This window comes from Bufo gargarizans, chromosome 8, assembly GCF_014858855.1.
Source record: "Bufo gargarizans isolate SCDJY-AF-19 chromosome 8, ASM1485885v1, whole genome shotgun sequence".
Lineage (NCBI taxonomy): Eukaryota > Metazoa > Chordata > Amphibia > Anura > Bufonidae > Bufo > Bufo gargarizans.
Window position 1 is genome coordinate 60273290 of NC_058087.1, and position 23362 is coordinate 60296651.

The window sequence follows — 23362 nt, forward strand, 5'->3', positions numbered from 1 at the left end:
AATTGCTCTGGTGGGCCCAAGAATCCTAAGTCCATATACAAATACAGCACAGAATTCTACTATACACAAAAAAGATGTACAAATTATATCTGCATTATCACTAATATTCATCGGCACGTTACCTCTGACATTACTGCGCTCAGATCACGTGACAAATCCTTGTATTCAATCTCAGTGGCCAGATAAAAAGCATGTAAAGCCAGGCATCCATTTGTCTTCAGTACTCGAACTGACTCATTGAGAAACTTGTCTATTGTGAACCAATGTGCAGCAAGTCCGGCATGCACCAGGTCCACAGAATCATTCTTTACAGGTATCTTCTCCGCTGAAGCCACCCTATAGACAGAAGAGAGATTCCCAGGGTGACTGAGGCCATCTAATCCTCTCATTATATTAGCAGAACTAGTAATGCCAGCGCAGTACTCACATGTACGACACATTGTTTGCAGATGTACTTTGTTTAGCCAAATTCATTTGGGATTCACTAATGTCTATTCCCAGGACATTTTTGAAGTGAGGAGCTAGAGGTAAAGTGTAGCGTCCAGTTCCACAGCCAACATCCACCAGCATTTCAAGGGGCTGCCCATTTGTCTGTAGAGAAGGGAAGAGGATATTTTGTAAAAGCAGAATTTTTTTCTAAACACATTGGGGCAGTTTTACTAATCATGTGTAGTCAAAAAATGCAACAGATTAATCACATTTGTTGATGCGGGATGTAGAGGGAAGGGTGATATTTGAATATATATATATATATATATATCTAACTATATATCAGCCTGGTTCTAATAATTCACAAAAACCCTATTGTGAAGGAGCAGCGTTAAGAATTACCATTGTAGTTTAGGCTGTATTATTTATTGTACTTAATAAAACCTACTATATCAATGAGAACCTATAGTTAAAACTTTCAGGGTGAGCTCTAATCTCACTGAATTCAGTATTCTCTTGAATAGCGTCTGTGGCTGCGTACTCACACTGACTCCTCTATTCTAGTATCCTATAGGTATATTCATTCTCATAGTGCTCACTTCCTGGACTAAAACTGTAACTTAGAATCTGCCCCCGACATGTTTCGCCGAGTACCGGCGTCTTCAGGGGCTGGGCAGTCTATGACTCCAAGTACAAGAACTTGATCTTTTAATACCTCTGTTTATGACGTCATTCGTAGTGGGCAATAAACATCGCTTACTCTCAGTCATTCTCCCTTGCCCATCTATTCTTCCCCCCTTATTGGTTGATAGGCAAGGGAGAATGACTGAGAGTAAGCGATGTTTATTGCCCACTACGAATGATGTCATAAACAGAGGTATTAAAAGATCAAGTCCTTGTACTTGGAGTCATAGACTGCCCAGCCCCTGAAGACGCCGGTACTCGGCGAAACATGTCGGGGGCAGATTCTAAGTTACAGTTTTAGTCCAGGAAGTGAGCACTATGAGAATGAATATACCTATAGGATACTAGAATAGAGGAGTCAGTGTGAGTACGCAGCCACAGACGCTTTTCAAGATCATACTGAATTCAGTGAGATTAGAGCTCACCCTGAAAGTTTTAACTATAGGTTCTCATTCATATAGTAGGTCAGCCTAGTTCTGTTATGACGTGGGCATGTGTGATACCATGGTGTGGCATCTGGGGGGTTGCTCTCATTTACACTTTGGGCAGGAAATCCTTTGATTCCTTTGTCTGTACCGATCCTGAGCTAGCCTCAGGGGGCCAACTGGCAGTTCAAGCATTCCGTCACACTCCCATGATGATGTCATCACCGTCCTGTTGAAGAGGGGGGAGGTGGGCTACTTTTGGGCTTATATTAGCCCAAGCCAGGACAAAGGCTCTCTGTCTTGGGACAGCCATAAACAGACACATGGGAACAACTCCATGAAGGAAGATGGACCAAACAGCTTCCTGAAGGAAGAGGGGCAGAGCCCCACATGCCCCTGGAGATTGCTGAGTAGCCCTTTCCCTCCAGCACTACAGTACCCCTAATACCCCTGCCCCGATTTACCCCTATTCACCCCTGGCCTGCATTGGGTTAACCCTAACCCCGGCATTTAACCCCTTTTCCCTATACCACCGATAACCCCTGCATTAACCCCTGCTCCACCAACCATCCCCTAACCTTGGCTGCTGAACTCCTGCAGTCAGTATTTAAACTCAGCCCTGTCTGCCCCCACCCATTGACCCTTGAGGCAGCCCCAGTTACCCCTGTAGCTGCCCTGTAATCCTTTACCCCTTCACTGCTACCTTGCCTACCCCAGCAGCAGCTGAGTGTGTGTTAACCCTTTGTTTCTCCCATAGGGATAGCTTAGAGCCAGTTTGGGTGGGCTGCTAATGTGTATGTGAGTGTATTGTATAGATAGTGTGTGTGGGGTGGAATTGGGAATTGTGTAGTGTAGGGTTAGGTTTGTATTGTGTTTAATAATATTGTTTATTGTAGTACTGTTACTTTGCTATGGTGTGCGCGTCTATATGTATATATATATTTATATCCATTGATCTATAAATATATATAGATATAGCGTATGCAGGGCAGTCTTTTAATATTGATTGGACCCTGGGCAAAATTTTAACTTGGGCCCCCTGGATCCCGCCTTCCCACACCTTATCAGGCAATCACGCCCTCCACCACAACACACACACAAAAAATCCCCACATCTGGTAGAGTCCAGTGAATGACTGACTGTAAATACTTCAGTTCTGAAGACTCCAGCAGCTCAGGATGAGTGCTCTGGGCAGCTGGGCTCAGGCTGGAAGTGGGCACCGCACTGCAGGAAGGAGACCAGGGCTTGGCTCACCCTAGTGTTACAGTGCACCCCAGCACCCCACAGTATGCAGTATAGTACCCTATAGTATACAGCAACCCACAGTATGCAGTAAAGCACCCTATAGTATATAGCACCACACAGTATGCAGTATAGCACCTCACACTATACAGTACCCCACAGTATATAGTAGAGCAGTATAGCAGCCCACAGTATACAGCACCCCACAGTATACAACACCTCACAGTATAGCATCTCACCGTATACTGCACCCCAAACTATACACGATACAGCCCCCCACACTATACACTACAGCAGTATAGCACTCCACAATATACAGCACCCACAATATACAGCACCCACAGTATACAGGCCCCCACAGTATACAGTAGTTTACAGTATATTAGCATAACACAGCCCCTGTCACCTTTTCCTGATGTAATCTTCACAAAAAAAGCTCCACAGTTAAGGCAAACTTCTCCTGGTAGGACCTTGATGACCTCATAGCCATGTGACCAGTAATATTGCTAGGTTACTGGTCACATGGTGATGATGTCATCTAAGATCCTAGAGATTCACAGCTCTCACAGTTCGCTGTCTGGAGTGCCGGCAGGCATGGCATGGCAGCACCCACTGTGTAGCTGACAGCCTGACAACTGGGGCAGTAGCTAGCAGGGCTCAAGAGGCAGCTACCTTGGGCCCCCCAGGAGCAACTGGGCCCAGGGCAGCTGCCCCTTTTCCCCCTTGTTAAAGACGGCCCTGAGCATATTATTGGAAATGTATAGTTGTATTGTGTAATAAATACTTTATTGTTTATAATACAGCCTGTAGTGTTTTTAGTAGTCACCGCCCTAGTATAGTGACAGTAAGTCACATGTAGTGTAGTTCAGTGTAGTGTATATGCAATCAGAGGTAGTTAGCTAGTTAGTTAGCTAGAGAGTATAGTTAGGTATCTATTTTAGGTATAAATAGGCAGAGTCATCACTAGACGACTCACGCCTATTTATGAATATGAATTATTAGTATTATCTAAAATATCATTAGGTAATATTTTCTTTAACATAATTAACATAGGCAATTAGCTGACTAACATAGATAGTTTTCATTTAGGCATAAATAGGCAGAGTCATCACTAGACGACTTATGCCTATTTATGAATATTAATTATTGGTATTATCTAAAATATCAATAATTAGTATTCCCTTCAACACAGGATGATCAATCCAGCTCACCTTTAGACTATCTAGGCTGAGTTTATCCCATCCATTATCTTACCTCATGCCACAATTTAGCAAAAAACAGATTTCAAGTAAATACTGTATGCAAAACTAGTGATATCAGTTCTTGCCCCTGCACTGTCCTACAATCCTCCTCGTCAGTGTTTGCTTTCCTGGGTGCAGCAGTGACATCCCGCACACCCGACATCACCACTGCAGCCAATTTACATAGTGTGTTCTGTATGGGACATCACTGCTGCAGCCACGAAGATGACATTTATCGGTGTAGGACCAGAGCACAATGCTGGATTAGGCGGGAAAGAAAAAATGGTGAGCATCAATTCTTCCTTCTATTACTTTTATCACATTTACTATTGGAAAAGTTTTAATTGAATGTAGACAATCCCTTTAATATATGTGGTGCCCAGCAGGTAAGCCATTTTTTTTTTTTTTTTTTTTTTTTTTTACAAATGTTGGTGCATAAATCTCCCACATTATGTTTATTATAATGATAGCAGTACATAGAAACATAGAATGTGTCAGCAGATAAGAACCATTTGGCCCATCTAGTCTGCCCAATATACTGAATACTATGAATAGCCCTTGGCCCTATCTTATATGAAGGATGGCCTTATGCCTATTCCATGCATGCTTAAACTCCTTCACTGTATTTGCAGCTACCACTTCTGCAGGAAGGCTATTCCATGCATCCTGTCCAGTACATACAATTGTCCTTTGGTTTGTGTCTGTCCACTTCCATACATTGTATTTCATTTGAGAACATTAGGGCGCATTTGTAAAGAAATGTCTGTTTACACAAAAGAGCATTAATAATCCCTTCAAGTCATTTTTCATCCTCCTGTATCCTGACCCTGGTTTATCAGGTTTGAACTTAATGCTTTATCTTTTTTAAATACAAAAATTATAGAAAATTTGGAAAAAATTACCAGTTTTCAATATTTGAGTTTCTCTGCTTTTGAGACTGATACTGCAGCAAGCCCTGGAGGAGCTGGTGTGGAGGATGGGAGTATAAGTGTCCCTGATGAAGTATAAGGCCTCATTCACACATGTGGTTTTTACAGACCACAGTCCGTGAAAATCCGGCCTGTCGTCCTGCTGAGTGCAAGGCGTCATTGGTTGCTATGACACCATGCGCTTCGTGCCACCACCGTTGTACAGTAAAACACTCGTATAGATCATACGAGTGCATTACTGTACAGCGGTGGCACGAAACACACGGCGCCATAGCAACCAATGATGCTGTGCGCTCGTGTACTTAGCAGGACGGCAGGCTGGGTTTTCACGGACCGTAGATTCAACAAAGTCTTTATACTAAGTGCAACGTAGAACTTCAAATGCATTCTGTAGCAGCAGACTAAGTGCAAATCTTCTCTTGCACCAGCAAAGATTAGAGGAAGGTTGGATGGTGACAATTTAGAACTTAGGTTTTACTGACTTAGTATTGTTTTAGGTATTGTTTGAGATTCCTCTCCGCTCCATCTCTCGACAGAAACTCCCCCCTCCTGGCAGAAAGCAGTACCAGCCCACCCCTACCAAGAGGGGAGGGACAGGGTGGTTAGCCCTGTTCATTGTTAACCCTTTGCCATCCATATCCTGCTGTAGCATACAGTCATAACAATAAAACAATACAAAATACATAATGCAAGCTTTATGCAAAATGTAGTACCCCCAAGGTCTGCTGTGCTACAATACTCCATAAAATAATTACTTCGCAATCACCATATTTATACTTTATGTTGGCATCATTTTGTAAATGTAATTTTATTTTTTTAGGATGTTAGATGGAAGGCTTAAAATTTTAGAAGCAATTTAAAAAAATTCCAGAAAATATCCAAAACCAAATTTTTAAAGGACCATCTCAGGTATGAAGTCATTTTGTGGGGCTTACAACATAGAAACCACCCATAAATGACATTTTACTACACCCCTCACATTATTCAAAACTGATTTTGCTAAAACTTTATTAGCCCTTTAAGTGTTCCACAGGAATTAAAAGGTAAATAAAGGTGAAATTTCAAAATGTTCTCCATTTTAATCCATTTTCTAGTAACACTTTTTGTGTTAGCCAAATAAACCTCAATATTGATTAATCATATGTTTTTGGAGGGAAGATTTCATTGGAATCATTTTCAGGCACCATGTCACATTTGAAGACACTCTGAGGTGCCCAAAAAGTGAACCCATTTTGGAAACTACACCCCACACAAAATTTGTAAAGGTATGTAGTGAGTAGGGACAAGCGAACCCAAACTGAAAGATTCAGATTCAGACCAAACATCGGGGGTTCAGGCATCTGAAACCAAATTTTGTCACTGAAGTGCATGTTTAGTGTTCAGAGGCTGAATAAAGTTTTTGGAAAGGCTACAGCACAGCCAATCAACAAGCTTTTTAGCTGTGGGTACTTCAAAGCCATCACAGTCATGCCTAGTATTGGCATGGCTGTGATTGGCCCACGCAGCAAGTGACACGGCCCGTATAACTGCCAATTCACGTGTGGCACTGCCATTCTGCTCTAAATAGTGTAGAGACAGAACACAGCTCGAGTGGGGCACAGTGTTAGGCAATAAGGCTCTGGGTGCAGTCAGGAATAAGGCTCTGGATGCAGTCGGCTATAAGGCTGTGAAGGGTCAGTCTGCAAAACCGCTTTGTAGGGAGAGTGTGCAATAATGTTCTGGCTACATGTTGCCATATGAGCAATACTCGTTATATAAATAAAATAATTACTCAATAATCTTATACTAATAAATAAACACAAACCAAAATTGTGGTAGAAATTGGCCGTGGTCTTTTATTAAGGGTTACATCAATATAATACTATAAACACCATAATAATTAAATAAATAAATAACCAATAAATAAATACTCATTTTAAAAATTCATTGAGTCCACCAATTATCCCCCCAGCAAAGCTGGGTGACTAACCCCCTTCAATAACAGACCACGACTTCTACTTCCTAAAACAAGGGAGGGCGGGCGGGACGACGTCCTCTTCATCCAAGCTCCGCGGCGGACAAGCTCCGGACCCGCTGCGATCCTCTTTAAATATTCAATTTTCCCGCCCAAGAATATCAATCACCAATCAGGAGCCGGCAGAAAACAGGTACCTCAGCAACAGGTGAGCAACCAGGTACCAATCAGAATCCTCACTTAGAAATCACCTCAGAGAATGTAAAGGAATCGTATATTAAAATACAAAAGGCGGGAAAATAGTAAAGACATAACTGAAATTAACCCTTACCCTAATGCTCAATGGCACCATGGTGAGCATTCAGTATAACTTCTGTGCCCACTATCATGTTGCCATATGAGCAATACTCGTTATATAAATAAAATAATTACTCAATAATCTTATACTAATAAATAAACACAAACCAAAATTGTGGTAGAAATTGGCCGTGGTCTTTTATTAAGGGTTACATCAATATAATACTATAAACACCATAATAATTAAATAAATAAATAACCAATAAATAAATACTCATTTTGAAAATTCATCGAGTCCACCAATTATCCCCCCAGCAAATCTGGGTGTCTAACCCACCAGACATGAGGGAATTATCCCACATGTCCCCCCCTAAAAACCACGGCCTTCTCTATCATGTCCTGCAAACTTGAATTAAAAATATCATTTCCTATATCAGACAAATGTACCAAATCATTCCGATAAAGGCCTGTAACAAAACCTTCAAGTTCAGTATGTCTTATGGACCATCCATTCAGTTTGGGAAGAAATTTTTCCAAGTTTCTATTAATCCTTTTCCTTTTTCCATAAAACCAAACTGCTCCCCTCTCCAAATCAATCTTGGTATAATTTCCGAGAATATCAGTGTTACATCAGGCAACATAAATTTAATACATAACATATCTGATTTCATATGATCCAGCAAATCCAAGGTCTTAATTTTGCCCAAATCATTACCACCAGCATGAATTATTAAAACATCTGGATATGGTAATGAAACCAACTCGCCCCTCAAAATCGGAATGATTTGGTACCATTTTAAACCTCTGAAACCCAACCAAAAAATGGAAATAACACAAGAACCAAAACAGTTATTCTTCAAATAATTACGCTCCGCAGCCCTTCTTTCTGCCCAGAACACAAAAGAATGGCCCAGAATCCAAATAACCATCTTCTTTGGACCTGAAAAAGATCAAAATCATTAAAGAACCAAATTAGGCCTAACATACAATTTAAATCTGTTAGATTCCCATCGACCAATTCTCTTAATTATCGCTTCATTTAATCCCAGACCGGCAGCAACCGTTGCCGCGCCAATTCGGAAAGAATGAGACGAATAATTCTCTTTACCTAGATTCAGTAATTCCAAACATTTTTTTAATACAGCATTAAATTGATAAATTGTTAACACTGACCCATCCTCATGAATTAAAAACGACCCTTTGTTCTGAGGTCTAACTCTGAACCGTGATTAGTTCAACATAGCTAACTTAATCCATGTGCCTCTTGCCAACTGATCCGTTTTTGATTTTTTAATAAAAATGTGAACTGAATTAACAAATAAATTAACATCGCTAACCTCTAATGGTGACACAGACCTTCTATTGGCTGCTACTAGCTCTACTATCCGCAATGCCCCAAAAAATAACACCACAAAAGCAGTTTTAAATAAAATCGCTTCAAAAATTGAATATGTACATCCTTCTAATACTGACATTAAAAAAGAATGACACACCTGCAACTGATGAATGTAAAACTGAATAACCGAAACCTTTATCTAATAGAGAACAAAGAAACTGAAAAAATACATCCAAATCAAAATTAAAATATGAAACATTACTAACTATACAAAACTGATACCATCTCTTCCAAGCTAACGAGTATACTTCCCATGTACGCGGAGCTACAGACTTCTTAATAAAACTGTTGATTACATCCGGATAAGATTCCAAACTTGCTTTGGGCACGGAATTCCAGTTTTCTCTGCCTGCTGTGGTACTAGATAAAAGAATCTTTCCCACTGCGCGCGGGAAAGTGAATCAGCTATTTTATTATCTTTACTAGGAATATATTTAGCTTTCAACCAAACATTCAGCTCTAAACAACAATAAACCAAATAACGTAATAATCTAACAACTACTTCTGAATGAGAAGACAAGAAATTAATTGCAAATAGCACACCCTTGTTATCAGTATAAATTAAAACTCTCTTATTCCTAAAAACATTACCCCAAATGACCAATGAAACTACTACCGGGAACAATTCTAACAACACTAAATTTTTATTCAAACCTAACTCCACCCACCAATCCGGCCATGGTTCAGCAGACCACTGGCCATTTAAAAATGCACCGTACCCCCATGGACCTGAGGCATCCGTAAATAAACCTAATGAGCCTGCCTCCCGGAATTCTTCTTGCCAAGCACAACGACCATTAAAATGAATTAAAAATTCATCCCATACTGCTAAATCGTCTTTAAGGACTCTTGTGATCCTAACATGCGCATATGGAGATTTTAACCCTTTCGTCGCCATATATAACCTACGGGAAAAAACACGACCTACCGGAATGACCCTTGACGCAAAAGCCAGCACACCCAATAAGCTCTGTACCTCCTTCAGCTGGGCTTTCTTTACTGAAACAATTTTATTAATTAACAATCTCGCCTTTTCAATTTTCTCCATAGGCAACCTGACTTCCATATTAACTGAATCAATTATAATACCTAAAAACTCAATCACCTGACCAGGCCCTACTGATTTTTCCTGTGCTAATGGAATACCAAAATACTGACAAATTTGTGAAAATCCTTCACATAAACAAGAACACTCATTAAAATTACCAACAAATAAAAAATCATCTAAATAATGTATAACATTCATAGAACCCAACTCTTTAATAACAACCCAATTCAAAAAGGAAGAAAATGACTCAAAGTAAAAACAAGACCAAGAAAACCCCATTGGCAAACATTTATCAAAGAAAAATTGACCGTTGAACTGAAAACCTAACGAATTAAAACCTATTGGATCTACTGGCAAAAGACGAAAAGCAGCCTTAATGTCTGCTTTCGCCATAAAACACCCTTCCCCAACTGAACAAATAAGAGAAACAGCATCATCAAAAGAAGTATATGCTACCGACGCTATATCTTTATCTAAAGAATCATTCAAAGACTCTTTAGCAGGATATGATAAATGGTGAATCAATCTAAACTCATTGGGATTTTTCTTTGGCACAATTCCCAAAGGAGATACCCTAAAATCAGAAAAAGGCGGGGAATTAAAAGGACCAGCTATCCTACCCTCTCTCAACTCTTTAACAATCTTATCCTCAACAATATCGAAATGCTTCCTAACCGACGGCAAATTATCATTTAATAAACAACCTTTACCAGTAAATTTTGGTACATAAAAACCATTAACAAAACCTCTATGAATTAGCTCCGCCTTCAGACGGTCTGGAAACAGATCTAGCCATGGAAGCATTTTTACCCAATTCACTGGTGTCTGCGCTTTTTGAAAAATCTCTGTTTGATTGATTTTGTACAGCGGTTTGGTTAGATTTTTTAAAACACCGAAAAACAGGGTAAAAACAGGAGCAAAATGAACACTCGTGCCTGTATCTACAATTGTTCAGCCACCTGCACGCAGACTCGTTGTATGCAAAAGAAACACCTTTTTTCGTAACAGCGCCAGACACTATTGAATTAAATGGCCTACTCTGAAAAACGCTTTTTTGCGGCAACATTAGACTAAGCCAAAGGCCCACGTCCTTGGATCCCCAACTCATGTTACTATGTACCGCTAATTTCTGACGAAAAGTTTCATCATATGTAAACCATGCGAAGCCCCCAAAATTGCGGTACGCCTCTAAAATGGAGTCCATATGCTGAAACAGACCAACACTACTATTAGGATGCTTTGCACAAAATACTGAAGAATAGATAAAAAAAGGCCTGCAGTCAATTATTAAAAAATCTTGGCGCAACCCTCTTCCTATCTTCCTCCTTCTCAAATGCTTTCTTCTCAATTTTAAATGAATCCTTTGCAGAAGGAAGTAATGATAAAATATCAATGTACTCCCTCCTCCAAATTTTCTCTTTTACTGACTGAGCCAAGTGAAACCCCAAAGGAGAGCCGTCACATGTCAACGCTTCCTTTAAACAAGTCTCACTTATGCCAACTCCATTATCTAAAACTAAAGTATTAGCTACCTTATTACTATTTACAATATCAGCACCTGCATCAGCTGAAATATCCTTCCACACTGATGCAGGCTGATCTACTGCAATAGGCGCACTAGCTGCAGCCCACTCAGAAAACAATTTAGCTAAACTATTTAACAATTTACTGTCATTGTTTCCTATGTCGGTAGGCAAAGCAAAGCTCTGCTCACACATCTTCTCACCAGTTTCCGGTCCTTGGTCCATGCTGGGAACGCTAGAGGCCGGCAGTTGCGCTTGACTCAAAACCCCAGGTTGCGATACCGCACATCTGGAGGAGGAGCGCACACTGCTACCTTTCCTGGAACTTGCATCCAATGGCGAATAAGCCCTCTTCGGCCGCTTGATCTGCTTGGAAGAACGCGATTCAGCGCACTGGGACGCGCTCCCTGATGACCTCACAGACGCAGAGGCCGTCGCTACTTCCTCGACGTCATCACGCAGCGCGACGTCACGTGAGCGCGCTTCTTTTTCCTCAGCCGAACAGCCGTCCGCCAAACACCGCTGAAGCCACGCCTCCCCTCCTCTTGACTCGGCGCGATGAATCAGCTTCTGCAGGAGCTCTTCCATCGGGAACGGTGAGTACGCTTTCTTTCTAGCTGGACTGTAAGGGACTGTCTTCGACTACTTGAAGCTCTTGACTCGGCGCTGCTTTACTTCCACAAGCGCCACACTGCCACTTGACTCCGCTTTACTTTACTCTTCAGTCCGCCGCTACTTCTCCGCTTCTTTATCGCTAACTCGGCTCTTGCCCCGCCGCCGCTTACTTCGCCTGGAAATGCCGACGAAGCTAAATAGCTCTTTTGCAGCTACGCCGGCAATATACCAGGGCTTCAGACGACTATCTCTTCATCCAGGCTACGACGTCCTCTTCATCCAAGCTCCGCGGCGGACAAGCTCCGGACCCGCTGCGATCCTCTTTAAATATTCAATTTTCCCGCCCCAGAGAATATCAATCACCAATCAGGAGCCGGCAGAAAACAGGTACCTCAGCAACAGGTGAGCAACCAGGTACCAATCAGAATCCTCACTTAGAAATCACCTCAGAGAATGTAAAGGAATCGTATATTAAAATACAAAAGGCGGGAAAATAGTAAAGACATAACTGAAATGAACCCTTACCCTAATGCTCAATGGCACCATGGTGGGCATTCAGTATAACTTCTGTGCCCACTATCATTCTGCAATAAGGCTCTGCACTTGTAAAAAAAATACTATTGTTCATCTTTATGTTAATTCTGTGTGTGACTTATAGACATTTTTGGGGGTGAGATACACCTCAATTGCACCCGTGACACAAAAATACAATTGTTAGTCTGTCTGTCAATATTGTGGGTGACAAATAAGGAACGTGACCGTGGTGCTGCTGGTATTGGTGGAGCTCCTGCTGCCAGGAGATGACGTGGTTGAGCTGTGCCAGCTACGCGCTAAATTGAAACACCTTCCTCTGGTGCATGCATCATTTTGTAGGCCCAAGTACCGCTGTACGAATGGTGAGGAGAGAACAAGTAGAGGCGGTATTAGATTGGATGGATGAGAGTGCCTCCAGTTCTTTCACATTATCTTCCAGCTAGTCCACTGCTGTAAGTGCACAGTTGGCACCAGTGGCTCACGGCCATCAGTCTTCCACTTCAACCCCTTGCACATCAGCACGGGTGGGGAGTGGGTGACAGATGATGTGGAGGAAGAGGTTGTGGTCATGCAGCACCAGCCGCACAGCAAAAGAGGGAGTATGGTGCAAAAGCACAGTGGCTGGCCCCTAGCCAGTATGCATGCTACTGCCCACCGTGCCGAGGTACTGAGCACACCAAAGCCAGCTCAAAGGAGTTCCCTGGCACGGCATATCTTCAGGCAGTGTCTGATGACAAGACATGGGTGGTTAGCACGCTGTGCAGTCAGAGCCTGAAGCGAGGCATAAAGGTTCTAAACCTGAGCACCACCTGCATGACCAGGCATCTAAATGCAAGGCACCTGCTGCAGTGGAGTAAACACCTGAAAAACCACAAAAGATCTAAGGGTCCTCCTGCGGTCTGGGCCTCTTCATCCCCCTCTTGAGTAATAGGGCCACCTGGCTCCCTGCAAAGAGAGGAAGTGACAGCACACCAGCAGTGTCACCTAGCATCTTCACACTGTCCCATGAAAGCGCTCAGCTGTCCATCCCCCAAAGGGTTCATACACATGAACGTATTTTCTTTCCATGTCTGTTTTTTTGCGGACCGTATGCAGAACCTTTTATTTCAATGGATCCACACAAAAAAAAGGAAGTTACTCTGTGTGCATTCCGTGTCCTATTATTGTCTGCATTATGGACAAGGATAGTACTGTTCTATTAGGGGCCGGCTGTTCATTTCCACAAAATACTGAATGAATATGGATGTCATCTGTATTTTCAGGGGATCCGTATTTTGCGGACCGCAAAATACATACGGTTGTGTGCATAAGCTCAAACACTGTGTTAGGCCCCTTTCACACGGGCGAGTTTTCCGTGCGGGTGCGATGCGTGCGGTGAACGCATTGCACCCGCACTGAATCCTGACCCATTCATTTCTATAGGGCTGTGCACATGAGCGGTGATTTTCACGCATCACTTGTGCGTTGAGTGAAAATCGCAGCATGCTCTATATTGTCCGATTTTCACGCGACGCAGGCCCCATAGAAATGAATGGGAAGCGTGAAAATCGCATAGCATCCGCAAGCAAGTACGGATGCGGTGCGATTTTCACGCACGGTTGCTAGGAGACCCTAGAAGACCCTAGGAGTTGCTAGGAGACCCAATCATTATTATTTTCCCTTATAACATGGTTATAAGGGAAAATAATAGCATTCTGAATACAGAATGCATAGTAAAACAGTGCTAGAGGGGTTAAAAAATAAATAAAAATTTAACTCACCTTCGTCCACTTGATCGCGAAGCCGGCATCTCCTTGTGTCTCCTCTGCGCTGAACAGGACCTGGGGTGAGCTGCTGCATTAAATACCGGTTAAGGACCTTTGATGATGTCACTCCGGTCATCACATGGTCTTTTACCATGGTGAATCACCATGGTAAAAGATCATGTGACGTACCATGTGATGACCGGAGTGACGTCATCAAAGGTCCTTAACCGGTATTTAATGCAGCAGCTCACCCCAGGTCCTGTTCAGCGCAGAGGAGACACAAGGAGATGCCGGCTTCGCGATCAAGTGGACTAAGGTGAGTTAAATTTAAAAAAAATTTTTTAACCCTTCTAGCACTGTTTTACTATGCATTCTGTATTCAGAATGCTATTATTTTCCCTTATAACCATGGAACCAGGAAAGTAATACAATCTTCAGAACATCAATCCCAAGCCCGAACTTCTGTGAAGAAGTTCGGGTTTGGGTACCAAACATGCGCGATTTTTCTCACGCGAGTGCAACGCATGACAATGTTTCGCACTCGCGCGGAAAAATCGCGCATTTTCCCGCAATGCACCCTGTTCTTATCCGAGCAAAAAAACTGACGCCCGTGTGAAAGAGGCAGGGCCGTTTCTAGGGGCGGGCGGGACGGGACGGGAGTTTTTTTGACACTCGCCCTGAGAGAAATTTTACCTAGAAACTGCACTGGAAAGAGGCCTTAGTGTTTTGACTAATGGAGCGCCAAGTCATAACCGATCAGGTTATAATCCTGGCACTCCATGCACTTACCAGCATAGGGATGGTCGACCTGTTGTGGACTTGTCCCTGCCTACTTGCAGAGCAAGCCCTAAGCTGCAGTGGGTTGGGTACAAGTTAGAGTTGTGCTTGATATTGCAGCTCAGCTCCATTCACATGTCTTCATTTGGCCTAGGGAAAGCAGAGAGAAAGCCACAATCACGGGAGCACCGCTACCTTCTCAAAGAGCTGATTGGCAGGGTTCCCGGGTGACAGACCCCCACAGATCAGATACTGAATCTATCCAGAGGATAGGTCATTAGTAAAAAAATAAAAAATCTCGGAAAACACCTTTAAAGGCTATGTACATTTTTGGGGTCAATATTTTTTTATGATTGCATTTAACTTATTTTTAGCTAAAAATCATATTTTCAATTGGCCTTTATTAAAAATATTGTGCTGTTTAGTCACAAAGGGTTAACTGATTTTCTAATTGTGTGACTGTTAGGCCTCATGCACACGACAGTTTTTTTTCACGGTCCGCAAAAACGGGGTCCGTGGGTCCGTGATCCGTGACCGTTTTTTCGTCCGTGGGTCTTCCTTGATTTTTGGAGGATCCACGGACATGAAAAAAAAAGTCGTTTTGGTGTCCGCCTGGCCGTGCGGAGCCAAACGGATCCGTCCTGAATTACAATGCAAGTCAATGGGGACGGATCCGTTTGACGTTGACACAATATGGTGCAATTGCAAACGGATCCGTCCCCATTGACTTTCAATGTAAAGTCAGGAGTCCCTTTACTTTCACACTTGCGTTCATATAATGCAGACGGTGGCTCCGTTCAGAGCGGATCCGTCTGCATTATATTGTTAAAACATTTCGAAGTGTGAAAGTAGCCTCAGACGGATCCGTCCAGACTTTACATTGAAAGTCAATGGGGGACGGATCCATTTGAAAATTGAGCCACAGTGTGTCATCTTCAAACGGATCCGTCCCCATTGACTAACATTGTAAGTCTGGACGGATCCACTTGCCTCCGCACGGCCAGGTGGACACCCGAACATAACTTGAAGCATCCCCATCACCATGGGAACGCCTCTATGTTAGAATATACTGTCGGATATGAGCTACATCGTGAAACTCATTTCCGACAGTATATTCTAACACAGAGGCGTTCCCATGGTGATAGGGACGCTTCTAGTTAGAATATACTACAAACTGTGCACATCACTGCCCCCTGCTGCCTGGCAGCACCCGATCTCTTACAGGGGGCCGTGATCAGCACAATTAACTCCTCAGGTGCCGCACCTGAAGGGGTTAATTGTACTATCATATCCCCCTGTAAGAGATCAGGGCTGCCAGGCAGCAGGGGGCAGACCCCCCCCCCCCCCCAGTTTGAATATCATTGGTGGCCAGTGCGGACCCCCCTCCCTCCCTCTATTGTAATAAATCGTTGGTGGCACAGTGTGCGCCCACCATCGCCCCCCCTCCCTCCCTCTATTGTAATAAATCATTGGTGGCACAGTGTGCGCCCACCATCGCCCCTCCCCTCCCTCCCTCTATTGTAATAAATCGTTGGTGGCACAGTGTGCGCCCACCATCGGCCCCCCCTCCCTCTATAGCAGTAACAACATTGGTGGCAGTGTGCGGCCTCCCATCTCCCCCCCCCGATCATTGGTGGCAGCGTAGTTCCGATCGGAGTCCCAGTTTAATTGCTGGGTCTCCGATCGGTAACCATGGCAACCCGGAAGCTACTGCAGCCCTGGTTGCCATGGTTACTTAGCAATAGTACAATAGTAGAAGATTCATACTTACCTGCTTGCTGCTGCGATGTCTGTGACCAGCCGGGAGCTCCTCCTACTGGTAAGTGACAGTTCTTTAGCAATGCACCGCACAGACCTGTCACTTACCAGTAGGTGGAGCTCCCAGCCGGACACGAACATCGCAGCAGCAAGCAGGTAACTATGAATCTTCTACTATTGTACTATTGCTAAGTAACCATGGCAACCAGGACTGCAGTAGCGTCCTGGTTGCCATGGTTACCGATCGGAGCCCCAGCGATTAAACTGGGACTCCGATCGGAACTACGCTGCCACCAATGATCGGGGGGGGGGAGATGGGAGGCTGCACACTGCCACCAATGTTGTTACTGCTATAGAGGGAGGGGGGGGCGATGGTGGGCACACACTGTGCCTCCTACGATTTAATACAATAGAGGGAGGGGGGGCGATGGTGGGCGCACACTGTGACACCAACGATTTATAACAATAGAGGGAGGAAGGGGGGGCCCGATGGGGGGCGCACACTGTGCCACCAACGATATTCAAACTGGGGAAGGGGGGGGTCTGCCCCCTGCTGCCTGGCAGCCCTGATCTCTTACAGGGGGATATGCCGCACCTGCAGGGGTTAATTGTGCTATCATATCCCCCTGTAAGAGATCGGGTGCTGCCAGGCAGCAGGGGGCAGTCTTGTACAAAGTTTGTAGTGTATTCTAACTAGAAGCGTCCCCAAAACTTAGATCTGAAAAAGCTTTTATGCAGACGGATCTTCGGATCTGTCTGTATGAAAGCAACCTACGGCCACGGATCACGGACACGGATGCCAATCTTGTGTGCATCCGTGTTCTTTCACGGACCCATTGACTTGAATGGGTCCGTGAACCGTTGTCCGTCAAAAAAATAGGACAGGTCATATTTTTTTGACAGACAGGATACACGGATCACGGCCTCGGCTGCAAAACGGAGCATTTTCCGATTTTTCCATGGACCCATTGAAAGTCAATGGGTCCGCGAAAAAAACCGGAAAACGGCACAACGGCCACGGATGCACACAACGGTCGTGTGCATGAGGCCTTACTTTCATCTTCAGCTGGTCATCTACTAAGCCTTATCTCTAAACTACTGAGAGGTCATAAACCCTTATATGAGCGTTAATGAGTGTTTATAATGTCAGAGAGCAGAGATAAGAAGTCCATCTACTCAGTGTCTGACTGGGGTGCCTAGGGTCCACCAGTAAAATTTATTTTGGGGTCCCACCATAAGGATACATTCAAACATTACCTGCTCACACAGCAGGAAGATGCTACCAGATGACTGATTATGGGAGTCCCTGCAGCAACTTTGAGAAGGTAGGTACTGAGGAGAAGAGGACACTGTCTAGCTTTCTTCTATACCTAGAAGTCCTCTCAGCTCTGATTGTGTCTATTATAATAAACTGGGGAGCTTCTTTAACCCCTTTATGACATAGTAATTTTTCACCTTAAAGGACCATGCCAAATCTTGAAAATCTGACATGTGTCGCCTTATGTGGTAATAACATTGGAACACTTACAGGCCATTCTGAGATTGTTTTCTCATCACATATTGTACTTTATGACAGTGGTAAATTTCAGTCAAAATATTTCACTTTTAATTATAAAAAGATAAATACAAAATTTGCAAAAGATTTGGAAAAATTCACAAATTTCAATTTCTCTACTTTCAAAATAGATAGTAATACCTCCAAAAAAGTTATTACTTTACATTCACCATATAGGTCTACCTAATGTTTGGATCATTTTTAAAATAAAATGTTCTGTTTTTGGGACGTTAGAAGGCTTAGAAGTTTAGAAGCAAATCTTGAAATTTTTCAGAAAATTTCCAAAACCCACTTTTTAAGGCCCAGTTCAGGTCTGAAGTCACTTTGTGAGGCTTACATAATAGAAACCACCCAAAAATGGCCCCATTTTAGAAACTACACCCCTCAAGGTATTCAAAACTGACTTTACAAACCTTGTTAAGCCTTTACGTGTTCCACAGGAATTAAAGAAAAATGTAGATGAAATTTCTAAATTTTGGGCAGATTTTCCATTTTAATCAATTTTTTCCAGTAACAAAGCAAGGGTTAACAGCCAAACAAAACTCAATATTTATTGCCCTGATTCTGTAGATTACAGAAACACCCCATATGTAGATGTAAACTGCTGTATGGGCACAAGGCAGGGCACAGAAGGAAAGGAAGGCCATATCGTTTTTGGATTGCAGATTTCACTGGGATAATTTTAAGCTGCCATGTCACATTTGAAGACCCCCTGAGGCACCCCTCGAGTAGAAACTCCAAATAAGACCCCATTTTGGAAACTACAGTATAAGGTGGCAGTTTTTTTGGTACTATTTTAGGGTACATATGATTTTTAGTTACTCTATATAACACTTTTAGTGAGGCAAGGTAACAAAAAAATAGCTGTTTTGGGACCGTTTTAATTTTTTGTTATGTACAGTGTTTATCTGACAGGTTAGATCATGTGGTATTTTTATAGAGCAGGTTGTGACAGACAAGACTATAACAAATATGACAACTTTTTTAGTTGTTAGATTCAGTTTTACATAATAAAGCATTAAAAAAAAAAAACATTTTTTGTGTCTCCATATTCTGAAAGCCATATTTTTTTTGTTTTTGAGCGACTGTCTTATGTAGGGGCTCATTTTTTGGGGGGTATGAGATGATGGTTTGATTGATACTCTTTTGGGCTGCATATGACTTTTTGATCGCTTGGTATTACACTTTTTGTGATGTAAGGTGACAAAAAATAGATTTTTTTTTTTACTGTGTTCATCTGAGGGGTAAGTTCATGTGATATTTTTATACAGCAGTTTCTTACGGATACGGCAATACGCAATATGTATATACTTTTTTTTTTTATTTCACTTTAACACAATAACAGCATGTTAGAAAAAAATATACATGTTTGTGTGTCTCCATTTTCTGAAAGCCATATTTTTTTTCATTTTTTGGGCAATTGTCTCATGTAGGGGCTAATTTTTTGCAGGATGAGGTGACGGTTTGATTGGTACCATTTTGGGGTACATACAACTTTTTTGATCACTTTTAATACCTTTTTTTGGGAAGTGAGGTGGGAAAAATTAAAATTCCATCATAGTTTTTCTTTTTTTTTGTGGCATTATCCGTGCGGGGAAAGTAACATGACCGTTTCATAGATCAGGTTGTTACGAACTCGTGATATCAAACATGTGTAGTATATTTTATTTTTTAAATGTTTAATCAATTATTAATGTGCGGCTATAAGAAATTAGATTTTTTTTTTTTTTACCACTTTTTTTTAATAATATATATATTATACATACACACACATATATATAACAAGGTTCTGATGCCCACAGTCACAGACTGTGGGCATCTGAACCTGACAACCAGCATTAGAATCCTCATATTGTACAGACTAGCCTGTCAGAGCGATTGCCGGCCCGGGACCGCCCTCATTGGTCCCAGGCAGTTTAGCTGAGATCCCGGGCTGTATGTAACAGCTGGGGTCTCAGCACTGTCACCATGTCTGCAGACATTGTGACAGTTTAATGCCATGGCGTGTATACTCGTCATGGAGCGCCAAGTAGCAGTGCTCCATGATGAGTGTACACGTCAGAGTTAATAATCTATCAAGTTTTTTTTTTTTTATATGAACATAGGCTGGTCGTGGTGCTGTACACTGGATAGATGTATATAGTGCAGGAAGTCTACTGTGTTATGTGCTACTTGTGCAAGGGGTGAGAGACTAGGGACCCAGCTTGCTCAGGGGGCCACTGGGGATTTCACCTATACCCCCTGTGGGACAGTCCGAGCCTGAATCTACTCCTCAGATGAGGGAAAAAGGCAAGAAAAACAACAGGCAGCTAATAGAGCATGTCAGCTCTGTACACAAAAAAAGGATTCCATATTGTTAATAAAGACCAACTTAACTCCTTAACCGCCTCCGGACCGCCTAACGCAGGATCGTGGTCCGGAGGCGGCTGTCTCAGGCAGAGTGACGCATCTATGCGTCATCTCGCGAGACGCGAGACTTCCTGTGAACGCGCGCACACAGGCGCGCGCGTTCACAGGATCGGAAGATGAGCGAGTGGATCTACAGCCTGCCAGCGGCGATCGTTCACTGGCAGGCTGTAGATGCGATTTTTTTTAACCCCTAACAGGTATATTAGACGCTGTTTTGATAACAGCATCTAATATACCTGCTACCTGGTCCTCTGGTGGTCCCTTTTGCTTGGGTCGACCACCAGAGGACACAGGCAGCTCAGTAATAAGTAGCACCAATCACCACACTACACTACCCCCCCCCTGTCACTTATTAACCTCTTATTAACCCCTGATCACCCCATATAGACTCCCTGATAACCCCCCTGTCATTGATCACCCCCCTGTAAGGCTCCATTCAGACGTCCGTATGTGTTTTACGGATCTGTATGATCCCTATATCCTGAGAGTGCCCAGTTCATTTATCACAAGTTTGACATCCCTCTTGTACTTATATCTGACCAGCAACAGGTTTCCAGTGGTAAGGGCATGGGTCTAACCCCTGGGGATAGGTACCTGGAGAGGGTGGGCAGGGGGGCCGCTTTGATTTTTCCACACGGTCCCACAAGCAGACGTGGATCTGGCATTGATGGACTGGAATAAGGGGATACTAGTATAAAAGTTATCCACGTACAGGTGGTAACCCTTTTCTAGCAGTGGGTGCATAAGGTCCCACACTAGTTTCCCGCTAACACCCAGAGTGGGGGGACATTCTGGGGGTTGAATACAGGAATCTCGCCCCATGTACACACAAAACTTTTAAGTGTAACCTGAGGTACTCTCACAAAGTTTGTACAGCTTCACGCCATACCTCGTCCGCTTTGAGGGAACATACTGGCGGAAAATGAGTCTCCCCTTGAACGCAATGAGAGACTCATCAACCACGACCTGCCTTCCAGGCACATAGGCCTGTACAAATTTGGCCCCAATGTGATCAATGACTGGCCTGATTTTGTACAGGCGCTCATAGGCAGGATCACCTTGGGGGGGGGGGGGGGGGACATGCTGCATTATCTGAATAATGCAGGCATTTCCGGATGGCCTCAAACCGGGTACATGTCATGGCTGTACTGTAAAGTGGGGTCTGGTAGAGGACGTCCCCACTCCAGTAATGCCTGACACTAGGTTTCTTGACTAGGCCCATGTGCAGGAGAAATATGTAACAGCAAATCACAGGGTATTCTTCAAGGGGCTCAATTATTTCATCGAGTCTGGACGTCCGGGCAAGCTTCTAGCTAGAATAATTTCGCAACAAGATAAGAAAAAACAATCTATCATCTCAATTCGTAATGTAGAGGGCGAAACCATAACAGACCCAGAGGGAATTGGGAATATTTTTCTACAATATTTTGCTCAGATATATAGATCTTCCCCTGGACTGTCGTCTGAACTGGTGATGCGGTTCCTGTAGAAAATTCCACTTTCTACGTTAAATGAAACTCAAAAAGAATATCTGGAGGAGGAGCTCTCTCTTGCTGAGTTACAGGAGGCCCTTGGGTCCGTCTCGGGGAACTCATCGCCAGGAACAGACGGCCTTCCATATGAGGTCTATCGCAAGCATAGTGAGGTGATCCTCCCCCAGCTGCTGGAGGTTTTTTCCCAAGCAGCACAGGGAGGGAGATTACCGCACTCTATGATGGAGGCCCTTATTGTTCTAATTCTAAAAAAGGATAAAGATCCGGCCGAATTGAGCTCCTATAGACCAATCTCCCTATTAAACACAGACGCTAAGTTACTATCAAAAGTCCTTGCTAGGAGGCTCTCGCGGGTTATCCCTACGATTATTCATCCGGATCAAAACGGCTTTATGCCAAACAGGGGCACCCATCACAATTTGCATAGGCTATTTATGAATATTCAATCCCCGGGGCGTGGCGCCCGCTCCATCCTGTCGTTGGATGCTACTAAAGCCTTCGACAGGGTGGAGTGGATTTTTCTTTGGGAGGTAATGAAAAAAATGGGCTTTGGCCCAAAATTTATGGCAATGGTCCAGCTACTCTATAACTCCCCAGTCGCCAGGATTAGGATCAATGATTTGATGACAGAGAGCTTTATTCTGGGAAGAGGCACCCGCCAAGGCTGTCCCCTTTCTCCCCTTTTATTTAATATGTATATCGAACCCTTAGCGGCCATGATACGACATGATTCGGAGGTGGCCGGTTTTGGCATAATGGGGAAGCATGACCGTGTGTCCCTCTACGCAGATGACATTCTGGTTTTTATTCATCAAACAAATACCACCCTCCCTCGCATAATGGATCTGGTCGGTCACTTTTCCGACATATCCGGTCTTGAGATCAATTGGGAGAAGACCGTACTTCTCCCGATAGACGAGCTGCGAGGCGAATTAAATAATCAGATAACGATCTCTGATTCAATAAAATACCTGGGGATAATAATTTCCGCCAAACCTCAGGAATATCTACAGCTTAACCTGTTCCCCTTGCTGATGAAGTTGAGAGCAAAAATTAAGATATGGCAGAAAATTCTGCAAGCAAGAGCGGATAGAATTTCATTAATAAAAATGGTAGTGCTGCCCCAGGTTCTTTATGTCCTGCGCAACTCGCCTATATGGATTACAGACAAGCATTTCAGATTGATAGAGCGGATGCTTAATGACTTACTATGGGGGAGGAAGCGTGTGAGACTGAAGGCACTTTATTTCTCCATGCCTTACAGGCGGGGAGGTCTTTTTTTTTTTTATATTGAAAATTTTTATTGTT

At 43.2% G+C, this 23362-nt stretch overlaps 1 protein-coding gene across 1 annotated transcript in view; it reads right to left on the minus strand.

The window, feature by feature from the left end:
* The window catches only part of LOC122945382 (putative methyltransferase DDB_G0268948), a 144150-nt gene that overhangs the window by 91248 nt on the left and 29540 nt on the right, over window positions 1-23362 (minus strand). Inside the window, exons 2-3 of the mRNA XM_044304455.1 lie at window positions 428-591; window positions 123-336 (exon numbers count right to left, since the gene is read on the minus strand). Coding sequence (XP_044160390.1) covers window positions 123-336; window positions 428-591 — 378 coding nt within the window. The remainder of the gene's footprint in view (window positions 1-122; window positions 337-427; window positions 592-23362) is intronic.